The sequence below is a fragment of the Gastrolobium bilobum genome, unplaced genomic scaffold, assembly GCF_033153095.1.
Source record: "Gastrolobium bilobum isolate Gb01-03AN ecotype WA unplaced genomic scaffold, APGP_CSIRO_Gbil_v1 utg18130, whole genome shotgun sequence".
In the NCBI taxonomy this organism is placed as follows: Eukaryota; Viridiplantae; Streptophyta; class Magnoliopsida; order Fabales; family Fabaceae; genus Gastrolobium; species Gastrolobium bilobum.
In genome coordinates, this window is record NW_026897542.1 from 285,695 (window position 1) to 298,981 (window position 13,287).

The following is a 13,287-nucleotide window of genomic DNA, read 5'->3' on the forward strand; positions in this document are numbered from 1 at the left end:
ACAGCAGAGTGGGGAAAAAGCATGCATACAATCACTGAATCATGCTTTCTGTTACTTAAAATAATAAATCACAATGTTGTTAACAGGGGCAGGTTATCGATTGCTCTCATTTATAGAAGAGAGATCAGAACCTTCATCTTCTTTTCTCCTCTTGTAGCCTGATCTAACATGCCTTTGCTGGCTCTTAAAGCAACTTTCTTTGCCTGAGCTAATTTCCATTTCCTTTCTGACTCAAAGTCCTGAATAACAAAAGTATAGCAAGCAAAATCATACGAATTAAAATATTGCCATATTTAAAATTTCAGATTTTGAAGGTGAAACTAGTGGATACCTTTGATAACCACACCATCTCTTCTAAGACATGGTCCCAATGAGTTTTGGGTCGCCGAGGCTCCCTTGGAGCTTCCAGAGCCTGACACAGAAAAAAGCCATAAATTGAGAGATGGAATAATAGGAATTTATACAAATATTAGACTCTAAATCCTGATTAAATAAGGGAATAAATCGTGGAATAAAAAACAAATAAGTAAACTATTCCTAAGATATTATATAAGATACTTTAATCTATTCTAACATACAAGAAAGATATTATGAGATATTTTTCATGTATTCTAACACTTCCCTAAGCTTTAATCTTGTTAGTTGTTACATATGAATCCAATAAAAATTGAAAAATAACCAAACAATATAATATGGTGAAGCACCCAAGGGCCCATCTCAGAATGAGCTAAAACTTGACCAGTTGCATGGAAACAGATGTCTCAGAAATATTCATTCTAATGGGCTAAGGTCTAGTGTTTTTTCACATTTCGCATTCGCTTTGATTAGTTATAGGAATTGCACGATTTGCGATTTGAATCTTACAATTCAATGCAATTTGCTAAGCCAGCAATTCGTATCATGTGATAAATTGGAGACAGCTTTGTATCGTGCGATATATGCATGAATCAATGCGAGTCCCTATCACCAATATGAATCACACAATTCAACAGTTTGCTCATTTTTTTCTTTCATCAATTCTCATAAAAGAAATTGAAAAGTCAAATAAACATAAGTTGTTAAATCAAAAGAAACTAAAGGAACACCTTTGAATTCAACCTTCACCCTACTTGCCTATTCCATTGATTTTTTTTCATTCTTCTGAAATACAGGCTTCATACACAAACTCACTTTATGCATCCTACTTGGCTATTCTATTCCTATGTTTTCATTCTTTTGAAATAGAAGCTTTACAAAGTCACTCACTCACACTGTATGCACCTTATTTGGCTATATCATAGCTATGTTTTAGTTCTTTTGCAACATAAACTTCATGCAATCACTTTATGTGATTCAGTTATAATTTATGACTTATGATTTTGTTAAGATATTTTCTAAATTTCTAAATCCTTATTTAAAATTATTTACATTGTGCATTACACATCATTTATGATATATTTCAAACTATACTTCATTGTGTCTTAAATCTTACGACTAGTTGAATTTGCGATTTCTGATTCAAAAAATAGCTTAACGATTCATGATTTAAATTGCGATTTGATGACTTTAGTTTCAATGACTTTTTAGAGTTTCTGTTTTATTAGCATATAAAAATGCTTAGCCTACATAGCTGTTCTGTATGTGTATTTTTCTATTATACAACTGCATGCAGCAGATTACTTCTTCTAGTATGTTAGGCTGTTAGACTGATAGTTAGAGTAGAAGTAACTACTCATTAGCATATTCCTATTTTCTAAGTTAGCTTCCAGCTCTATAAATAGAAGTCACTGTAACTGCAACTGATTTCAGTTGATGTAATTCAGACATTCAGAATATAATGAATTCTCTTGATTTCATTTTCTCTTATTTTCATTTTCTTTAATTTTCTTTCTCTTTCTCTCAGTTTCTCTCAAAACTGAATATTTTTATTTCTAGTGACATTTTTGTAAATTTGCACTATTTTTTTTAATTGCTTTTTCGGGTTATTTGAGTCTGAAATTGGTTGTTGTTGAATTTCTAAACAATGTATATGTTTTTCAAGAACTATGGTTCTCCATATCAATCCTAATTTATCTATTTAGCCTATTTTTGCATGTTTCAATGTTAGCTGGGCCCCACAAACATAGCTATACAGCATTCCAGGGATGCAGGAGACGTGAAAGAGGTGAACATTACTAGAAAGGCAACTCAACAAGATGATAATAGAAATGTCCTAGCAATCAAGTATACACAAGAAGAGCTAAAACTTCTCCTCCAAGTTCATCAAGAACTAACATTTGGAAGCTTCGAGACGCAAGAGAACTTAGTAGACCCAAAAAATTCAAAGTGAAATTGCGGCTTGTCTGCATCAAACAAGGTTTGCAAATTAAAAAAAGCGTTATGGCCTAAAACAGTCTCCAAGAACATGGTTTGCAAGGTTTGCAAAGGCAATAATGCTTGAGAAAGGATATAAACAGAATCAAGGAAACCACACTTTGTTTGTGAAGCATTCATCTTCAGGGGGAGTTACAGCTTTTCTAGTTTATGTAGATGATATAATTGTTATTGGAAATGATGAAGAGGAAAAAATAGCCTCGAGTCAACATCTTGCATCAGAGTTTGAAATCAAGTCTCTAAAAAGGTTGAAGTACTTTCTAGGGATTGAAGTAGCACATCCTAAGCAAGGCATTTTTATCTCCCAGCAAAAATATGTCACTGACCTTCTCAAAGAGACCAGTAAAACTGCATGCAAACCAATCAGTACCCTAATAGACCCAAATTTAAAACTTGGGCCAGCTGATGATGATACACCCATTAATATGGAAATGTATCAAGTATCAATGACTTGTAGGGAAGCTTATTTATTTGTCTCATACAATGCCAACAGTAAGTGTAATTAGTCAATTTATGCACAATTCAAAAGAAGTTCATCTTCAAAAAGCCCATAGAGTTTTACAATATCTCAAAGGATCATCGGGAAGAGGTATTTTATTTAAAAGAAAAGGAGGAATTTTGCCAGAAGCCTATACTGATGCTGACTATGCTGGTTCACCTGGTGACAAGAGATTCACCACTGGTATTGCACATTCCTTGGAGGAAATCTTGTGACTTGGAGGAGTAAAAAACAAAATGTAGTTGCTAGGTTTATTGCAAAAGCAGAATTCAGGCCAATGGCTCAAGGGATATGTGAATTGTTGTGGATAAAAATTCTTCTTGAAGACTTAAAAGTCAAGTGGGAAGGACCAATGCGGCTCTATTGTGATAACAAGTCTACAATTAACATTGCTCATAACATTGTTCAGCATGATCGAACCAAGCATATTGAAATTGACAGGCACTTCATTAAAGAGAAACTTGAGAATGGATTGATTTCTACTCCCTATGTAGCTTCAGAAGATCAAGTAGCATATATTTTCACTAAAAGTTTAAGCAACTTTGTATTCCAAAGTCTAGTGTCCAAGATGAGAATGGAAAATCTCTATTCTCCAGCTAGAGGGGGAGTGTGGGAAATTGTAAAAAATAAATTAGCTGGGTGCTTTTGTAATTAATATAAAATTATAAATAGTGGAGCATGATTAATGGAGATAGTGGAGTACTAAGAATTAAATATACTTAGAAAATAATCACTTAGGAAGCGTGAAAGACTCTTGTAAATATCATACGCTATTATTCTCCCTTTAAATATAAATAGATGTAGAGTGCTTGGTCTGTTTTAAGCCAAGCAAAAGTATTATTTTCTCTTCATATTTTATTTTTTTCGGCACAGTTTCTGCCATATAGATAAAAATGTAAGCTAAAATCCATATCTCTATTTCTTTTTCTCTTTCAGTGTTTTCTTCTGTGTTATTTTGTATCAGCCAGTTCTAATTCACAACTCGCCACAAGAGTTATTTCAATTAGTTTCACTTTCTTCTAACTTGTAAGTACACCCGAGAAGTAACCGTCAATGTCGCACCTGATCTTCCCCAATCTGAGTTTCATTTTTTTCTTTTATGGTACAACAAAAAAACATACACCAAAACTTCAAGCCACACAAGCAGAGCAAGGAATCAAAACCAGTGACAACAATTTCATTCATAAAAAAAAAAAAAAAAAAATCAATGCATGAAACCAAAAAAAAAAAGGACAGAGAAAAGAAAAACGCCTTTAAACGACGAAGAAACGAACTAACCCTCTGTCGTTTAGCTCTGGTCTCGTGATCAATCTTAGACCTGGGACCTTTGGACGCCATCGCGCTTACCAGAGCTTAAGCATCTAACTATCTGTTTCTTAGCATAAAACAAAATAAAAATTGTTAAAACTCGATGCGATAACCTAAGGCAATGAATGCATCACGAAACATGAAACTCGTTTCGAAAAAGCGTTATGAACAAGGAAACGTACCGTATCGAGCGAGAAGGTCGAAATCGTTGGAATTCGCGGTGTTGCGTTTGATAGGGTTAAATAGGGTTCGTGAAGAAGGGAGTATCGGTGGAGAAAACGCAGTGGTTGAGAAGTGTTGTGATCGTGGAGAATGAAATAAAAAATGGAAGGTGAAGTGTTAACTCTGCAAAAACCTAAGAGGGGAAGAAGAAGAAGACGACGATAATAGAAATTAGAAGAGGCCAAGCGAAGCGAGGAGGACACAGCAGCTTCATCTTACTTGTCAAAACGCAGCGTATGAGGTAGAATGGATTAAATTTATTTTTAATAAAATTAAATTTAAAAATTTATCTTCTTTGAGAAGTTTCCGTACAAGGGAGAGAAAATAAATGTTGATCATTAACGCAGTTAAAAATTTGTCCTAGAACTTAGTGTTACTAATTTGGCAAAAAAAAAAATTATTACTTTTTTAATAATTATTTATGAAGGGTAGGATATTGTAATAATCAATTAATATTACTATCAATGTTATTACCAATCAATTTCATCGTTAGATCAAATATTTGATTTATTTCTGTCTTTGTATGGTTATAATTCCACATATTTAATATAAAAGTATTAAATATGAGAAATCATAATCATACAAAGTTGAAAATGAATATAAAGTATTAAACATGGGAAATCATAATCATATAAAGATAGAAATAATTATAATCGTTGGATCAACATAATTGATCTAACAGTAAAATTGATTAGTAGTAACATTAATTGGTTGTTACAATATTCTTCCCCTATTTATAAATAGATAACAGTTGAGAACTAATTCACGAATCTATTACAACCAGTCAAGCCCATTTTGGATGTGCCCAATACTGCCCCAATAAGGTGCAACCAATGAGGCAAACACGCTTTTTTTAGGTGTGACTGGTCGCAACCCAGCACCCCTATATATATTCATTCTTTTCATTTTTTTACTTTACATCATCTCTCTACCTTCTCTGACTTCTCTCAAGATTTCTCCTTAAGTTTTTTGCTCAGTAAAGCTTTGCCAATCAAGTAAATCTTAATATTTGCTTTCTATATTTTTGAATTACAGCAAAAGATATGTTATACTAGTGATCTAGAAAATTGTTAGTGACCTAAGAAATTGTTAGTGACGTAGGAAATTGCTAGCGACTTATTGTATGAATAGTGACATAGGATATATGTTTGCAACATGGTTAGTGATTTATAACATCTTAGTGACTTAGGAAAATTAAAGTAGCTTATAGATTATGCATACATACTTTTAAGATGGCCATGGATTTTTATCGTAGTTAATCTAATTTATTTTGTGTAGTGACTTGGGGCATACATGACAAATATATTAGGCTTAGTGATGTGCATTAAATTTAATATTTTTTAATATTTTTTTAAATCATGTACTAGACATGTAAATTATTTGAAATTAAATTAGTTATAACAATCAATTTGTAATTTTTCATAGTATATTATTATGGTTGAGTCCTCATCATCCGAGTCTCTTCGGTTTGCATTCGAGCACAAGCCTGAGCTTACCGATCCCACCATACACGTGCTTCCAGGACCATACAGGTGGGAAGTACTCTAGAGTATGGGTGTTCATCAATCGATCCAAACCGATTCAAATCACGGTGACCGAACCGAAAAACCAATAACCGAATAAAATGAAAACCGAAAAAAAAATCACAAATTTTAATTGGATTGGATTGTTTTCGGATTGGTTGATGAAACCCGATCCAATATATTAATTCTCCTCTACCTATTTCGGTCTTTCCCCAATCATAGCCAAAAAATTTCTAAACCCAAGATCCATTAACCCAAGAAAAAACCTAGTCACATCTCAGCAACAAAATTTCATCTATGAAGAGCTTCATATCTCATTGCGCAAAAAAAAACTATATTATCGTTTAACGATACTTTTGTATTTCAAAAAAAATTACAAATCCAATATATACAAAAGATGTTATTTCCGCAATAATCATGAAACAAATTTTAGGATTTTAAAAAAACCGAGAACTGATTCAATCCAAACCGAAAAAAATTGGATTTGATCGGATTTGAAAAAAATTCAAACTAAATGGATGATTACCTGAACAAACCGAAAGGATTGGATCAAATGATTTTTGCTTCCAAAATCGATCCAATCCAGACCACGAACACCCCTACTATGGAGGCGAACACAGCACGCGCACGTTTCACATGCCGTGTGAAACGAAGACAAGGTTGGAGCGCTGAAGACACAACGTGGTAGACTGTTTGGGGGACCAACTCCTGACGATATTCTCGACGTTGTCGTAGAGTACTTTACACATACGAGATTTATACATCTCGGACGCATGCGACATATTCAAGTATGCATTTAAGAATGTAATATATTATATTGTGTTTAAATATAATATTTGTAAACTACTGTATTTGATAATTGGGTTGATTTGATGGTCTGTCTGCATGTATTTCAAATTGATCATGCCCTTATCAGTGCTTTGGTCGAGAGGTGGAAACCAGAGACACACATTTTTCATATGACGTATGGCGAGATGACCATTATCTTGTAGAATGGGGTGGCTATCCTGAGATTGCCTACTAAGGGCAAGTGGTTACCAAACCTACTTTTGGTGATTGGTCGGTCCTGTGTAATGTGGTTATTGGTCATGAGCTAGATGAGGCGACTAAGCTCGATGGTGGCAATCTATCACTTTTGTACTTTGATAGACTTTATGTGCGTTGGGGTCCAATTGCTACGCATCCTAAGTAGGTGGTTTTTTACACTAAGGCGCACATTATGCGTATATTAGGAGCATGGCTTCTCTGCGACAGATCGAGGGGTAGCACTGTTGCATGTCGATACATTCCATTGTTCTCCGAGGACTTTTAGAAGATTGGCAGATATAGCTGGGAAACTGTGGTTCTCGTACATTTGTTTAGACAGATGAGCGATTGTATAGACCCGGGCATATCAGACATTGGTGGGTATCACATTCTACTTCAGATCTGGGTGTGGCTCAGATTCCTACCCATTGCTCCCCTTCTTCCTCATCCTACTCACTTGAAGTGGCATTTCGTACACTGATATGTGTCTTTTGTATTGCGTGATTTATTATGTTTTTATGAGTATTATAATTCATGTTTATGTTAAATTTGGAAATCATGTTTAATGTTTTAGGCTACTCAGAGCTCATGAGATTATGTGGTATCAGGTAACGGTAGACACGCTATGTAGAGATGAGGTATGTTCTATATATTTAAATTTCAAAAAGTGGTTACATATGGTAATGAATAATGACTATATGTTTATTTTTTTGTGTAGGTGATTTGGCAACCGTACGGAGACTACCATTTCATAGATGCATTTTATCGTGAGTGGTATTTGTGGCTGGTGATGGGACGAAAATTCCTTCCTATCTAAACTCATTTTGATGGTAAAATACCATCTGTTCCCTCATCTGATTACCAATTTTTGCATTAAAAACACATGTTTATATCTTTGTGACAAAACACAGTGGAAAACAGATGATGAGGTAATCATTTGAGAAATATAGGAAAAAGGGGAACGGATTGGAATATTAAATACACATGCTCTACTAACTCAATCTCTCTTACCACTTTGCAGGAAACGTTGAAAGAAGCTTCCATAAAGCATAAAGAGGTACAATAATTAAGTAGGAAGAAACGTGTACAACAGAGAATAAAGAGTTCCCATTGGCCAAGAGGAAAGCAAAGCATGGGAAGTGCAGAAGGAAAGGTAAATCTAAACAATAAGTGCCCCATACAGCAACTTGTGTCCCTCTTGCGCATTGTTCACACCGCCCCTTTCATGAATTAAAGAAAACAACTCAAGGGAAATTACAATTGTTGCCATCACTCTTCTGGCCTATAAATACGACGTTCCAACACGAAGATACGATCGAATTTCTTAAAAAGAGATCACTTAGTTTCAATTATAGTTTTTACTTTTCAGTTGTATAGTTTTAGCAATAGTTAAGCGACAACAACTTTTCCTCTATTCTGTATCATCCACTTGAGACTCCTCACGAGCAACAACCATACTTCTCCATTTTATTTTGTTGTAACCTAACTTGTTCCTTATTTATAAAAGTTGTTATTTCTCTTCTCTTTCATTCGGTATCTCTGAACTGAATCTCAGGTCTATGGGATTTCAGTTTGGAATAATTATGTTTATTATTATAGCCATGGGCTAAGTTATTTGTGGAACGGAAAAGCTGTGAAGTTCTTAAAGAACTATTTTCAAAACTTTTGCACTGAAGCTTTTGTATTTTTGTGATTAAGTGTGCTATATTCATTGCGTATCAATGGAAATTGAACTCATACTGAGAAAGGAACTTCCATAAAGAAGGGATTTCAGACAGCTTAATCAGAGGAGGAAGGTAGTGTTGTGAAAACAACACTACTGGTTGTCTTAGGAATAAAGAACCACCTCGTTCACTGAAGGTTCTGAACTTAGTAATTGTTGGAGTCAAGGGAATCATAGGAATATGGAAACTTGTGAGCCATTAGAGTCCATGAGATGAGGAATCGAGTTGGCAGTGAAAACAGTGAAAAGACCTGAACAAATTCAGAAGGGTTAAGTCTTGAGTTGAGAATATAGCTATTTAAGAATGGAACAGTGGATTCGTTCCTTGTGTTAAAAAACTGTTTTTACTCATCCATATTGTTGGCTCTTAAATATTGTTATGTTATGGATATTTTCTTTTATAAATCTTGTGAATATAACATCAAATCTCCAATGAATATTGTCGTTCCTTATCTCATCAAAAAGGATTTCATATATAACGAAGCGAGTAGTTGTTTGAAGTCAAATTGAACTACTATCCTTGAGGAACGTTGTCAAGATAGTAAGGAACGAACGACCAAACAGTTCAAATACTGTATTTTCTATTCATTTTTAATTCTTTATAAAATAGTTTAATGTATAATTTAGAGCTCTATCCTCGTGGGAACGATAATCTGGCATTAATAGTCTCATTTATTACTTGATGCGTGCACTTGCGCACTTAGGTTGAAGTCAAGAGAACGACTGGTTTTTCTCTTGATGAACAGAATTAAGGGAACATCCTTTAAATGAACATCTAAGCAACCAACAAGTTCACACCCAACAAGTTTTTGGCGCCATTGCCGGGGATAGTTACACTAAATCCTGTCCTTAAATTGTTTTATTTCATACTTTGTTTATACATCATTCATTATTCTTTGTTATATACTCTGTTGAATATACTGTATATATTTTATGGTTTATGAGTGAAGAATCTGAAGCTGATTCTCATAATTTTACTGAAATACCTGAGTTCTTCTTTGATCTAGAACCAGAACGCACTTTTCATAGGAGAAGAAGAGATCTCAGAGAAAATATTTTTGAAGCAAACATGGCTTATCATAATAACAACAATGAAGAGATTCCTTTGGAACAAAACTTCAGAGCTTTGGCTGCTCCTTCAAGGAACATACCAGAGAGGAGTAATCCTCTCTCCTGTTGTAGCTCCCAACTTCGAGCTAAAGCCTATCATGTTTAATATGATTAGGTAGGCAGAAGTTTTCAATGGACTTCCTGCAGAAGATCCTTACACACACCTTAACAACTTTCATGATATATGTGATAATTTTAGAATAGAAGGTGTGACAGAAGAGAGTATGAGAATGAGGCTGTTCCCTCACTCTTTGGGCTCAAAAGTCAAAATCTGGATGAAATCCCTTACCATAGGATCCATACACTTAGGGGAAGAACTCTCTAACAAGTTCATAAAGAGATTTCTCCCTATGTCTCGTCAAGCTGATGTTATAGTAGAGCTCTCTAACTTCAGAATGTTTTATGGAGAGAATTTCTATGAAGCATGGGAGAGGTACAAGGACATTATCAGAAAATGTCCTAACCATGGGGTGGAAAAATAGGGGATTTTACAGTCTTTTTATAAGGGACTTGACCATACTTCTCAATCACATTTAGACTTTGCTGCAGGAGGATATTTTTTCACAGGAACTCTTGAATCCAAATATGAAATTATAGAAGGCACTGCAGAACGTTGTCTCCAATGGCCACTAGAGAGGATGAATCCAGTCAGGATGCCAGGCATACTAGAACTGGATAAACAAACTGCCATGGAAGCCCAACTGGCTGCACTAATGAATAAAGTGAAGAATCTGAAAGCTGACAAGGAACAACCAAGAGTGGAAGTCTTACAACTCACAGCCTCTGAGAGTGAACCATGCTCAGCATGTGGTGATCATCATGATTCAACAGACTGTCCATCTACAGCCTTGGTATGTTATGCTAAAAATTTTGAAAACAGAAACTTCAATCAGGCAAGAGACAATCAATATGCAGGATGCAACAACAATTAAAATTCTAGAGGAACCATACAGAAGGATCATAACCATAATCCTCAATGGAGGCCACCCGTGAACCAAAGACCACACAACAATCAGCAGCAACAATACCAACAAGGCAATAATGAGGGAAATGGAGCATATGATCCACAAAGAAGACCCAACAATGCTCCGTTCCCCAGAGAAGAAAAATGCATCAGTACCTTGGAGAATTATGTCAAGGAATATGTTACCAGGAACGATGTTGTTATTAGAAATATTGAGTCCCATCTGGGACAGATAGCTGCTAGCCTCAACACCATAACACTAGAAAAACTACCATGAGACACTGAAGTCCCTTCAACATCTTCTCTAGAGAATTGAGAGGTAATTAACATGTCTAGCTAAAGACATTAAATTAAGCGCTGACTAGGAGGCAACCCAGTGGTTACCTTTGTTCTCTAACAAGAACAAAGTTTTGAGGTGGTTAAACTTAACCATAAAGCTCCCAAAAAGAGGGGAACGTCTAATGTTCACATCTAATCCAAATAATTGAAATACGTTCCGTGGCAGGAACGTAGTTTTGGGGTGGTTCAATAACCACACACACCCAAAAGTTATTATTTCTCTTTAAAAAAACATTATCTATATATATGGTAAATAGATATGTATTTCTGATTTTTGATTAATTTCTATATGTAGTCCATGATAGGTATTAGTTATATTATTGTTCATATCTTATTTTGTTAGTATATTATTCTCTTGGGGGTTTAAGTTCAGAAGAGATTAAGAAAGGGGGTTCCCTGGGCTTAGAAGATAAGGATGATAGGGACACCTGTCCCTGCTGAGTCACTCAAGGGTACGCAGCTGTTATCAAATATGCACTAATTGCAAATTTTTGAAAACGTGCCCAGCAAAAGCAACTACCCACTTAGCCATTAATGCAACTGCTCTCCCTCTCCTTCCCTCTCTCCCACGATTCTTCCCTAAACCGTTCCACCTCCTCAACCGATCATCAACAGTTGTGTACCATTACTTCCTGACCACTCATTTCGTAACGTTCCCCCTCCACTACTTCTTCAACTTCCTTCCTTAACCCCTCAGGTCCTAAAAACTCCTCACTTTCCCTCCTCTGCATGCTTATTTAAACCCCTCTCTTCCCTCTTCCGTGCTTTACCACTCCCTTGCTAACTTAGAAACTTTTGCTCTTCATCTATCTTCTCTTTCTTTTGCCCTAACCTCTTCTCAATCCACAACCATGACTAGACTCTCAGTAACCATCACCCGTATGTCTGACTACACACAGGAACTAGAAATCACCGAAGAAAATATAACTCTCTACCCAGAGAGGAACATTTTCTTTAAAGATAAAGCCCTCATGCCAACTTTCGTGTTGAATGCCCTAGCCAAACTCAAATGGACCAGGTTTGCAACAGCGGAGCGAGAGTTTTACCCTTCCTTGGTGGCTGAGTTTTTATACCATGCGAAGAGACTAGCCCAAGGTTACCAGTCTGATGAAGTAATGGTGCATGGGAAGAAAGTCTCATTCTCCCCTGAAGCCATTAGGGAGGTACTCCTTCTACCGGTTGTAAGCAACAGTCCTTACACTGAGTACATAGAGAAGAGGGAAGACCCTAAGTTCCTGCTGAAAGTAAAGAACTTGATCACCATTGGCAAACCTGTCTATTCCAAAGGAGCCCTCTGCAAGGGCAGTTTGGTGGACGAAGCCAGATTCTGGGCTCTGTTTGCTAACACCAACCTCACCCCTTCAACCCATTATGCCACTATCAAGTGGGCATTACAGGTTCAAATCTACTGCATCATGATGAACATCTCTATTGATGCAGTACCCCTCATTTATGGCAGCCTGAAGAAGGAGATCAGGAAAACCACCAACTGCCTTCCCTGCCCAATTTCAAAGCTCTGTCTAAGAGCTGGTGTACCCCCTCCCAGGATGAAGACCAAGTGGTTGGGTCTATTCTTGATTTCAAAACTTGGAAGGTCTGAGAAGCACCTACATTGATGGAGCTCTTCGATTCCTCAGAGATCACAATGTCAAGTATGATGTTGCTATGATCAATGATAAGGATGATGAAAAGGACAAAGAAGACCCTGAGGCAAAAAAGAAGAAAACCAAGAAAATCAAGAAGGCATCACCTTCAAAACCAGCAACCACTACCTCAGCCACCAAGGCTGCAAAATTCGTTCCCTCTCCCTCCAAGGTAAAGAAAGAAGCCCTTGCTGCTACTGAGAGCAAGCAAGGCAAGAACCTCCTCCAAAATCTCCTGTTAAAGCACCCCCCAGAAAAGGGGAACGATCAAGTCAAAGGCTGAAGAGACCCTTCAGCAGCTCAAAAGAGCCAGAGGGAACTACCTCTGAAAAGCCTATCACCCTCTCTAACAAAGATGAGGATAATGAAGACAATGAGCCTATTTCAAAAAGGCTGAATAAGGGTGGAGCATCAAGACCTCAACCAGCTACAAAGGAGACGTCCCCAGGTAGCACTGAAATACATGGGTTCTCTGACGTTCCGTCATTCCAAGCATCACCTCCTCATTCTTCACCATCTCCATGAGATGCACCAACACAACCCTCTCCCAGGCAGCAACAAGGAGAAGGGATAAAGGA

At 36.4% G+C, this 13,287-nt stretch overlaps 1 protein-coding gene and 1 non-coding gene across 3 annotated transcripts in view; both read right to left on the bottom strand.

Annotated features, from left to right (window-relative positions):
- Positions 1-4,500, bottom strand: part of LOC133307898 (protein PHOTOPERIOD-INDEPENDENT EARLY FLOWERING 1) — a 38,158-nt gene extending 33,658 nt beyond the window's left edge. For both annotated transcript variants that reach the window (XM_061508459.1, XM_061508458.1), the window contains exons 1-4: positions 4,342-4,500; positions 4,130-4,220; positions 332-412; positions 132-239 (exon numbers count right to left, since the gene is read on the bottom strand). In XM_061508459.1, coding sequence (XP_061364443.1) covers positions 132-239; positions 332-412; positions 4,130-4,189 — 249 coding nt within the window. In that variant the 5' untranslated portion in view covers positions 4,190-4,220; positions 4,342-4,500. The remainder of the gene's footprint in view (positions 1-131; positions 240-331; positions 413-4,129; positions 4,221-4,341) is intronic.
- Positions 4,501-10,128: 5,628 nt separating this feature from the next.
- LOC133307910 (small nucleolar RNA R71) lies at positions 10,129-10,235 on the bottom strand. The gene has a single exon (XR_009751100.1). It is a non-coding gene; the product is annotated as a small nucleolar RNA R71 (small nucleolar RNA).
- Between the last annotated feature and the right edge of the window lie 3,052 nt (positions 10,236-13,287).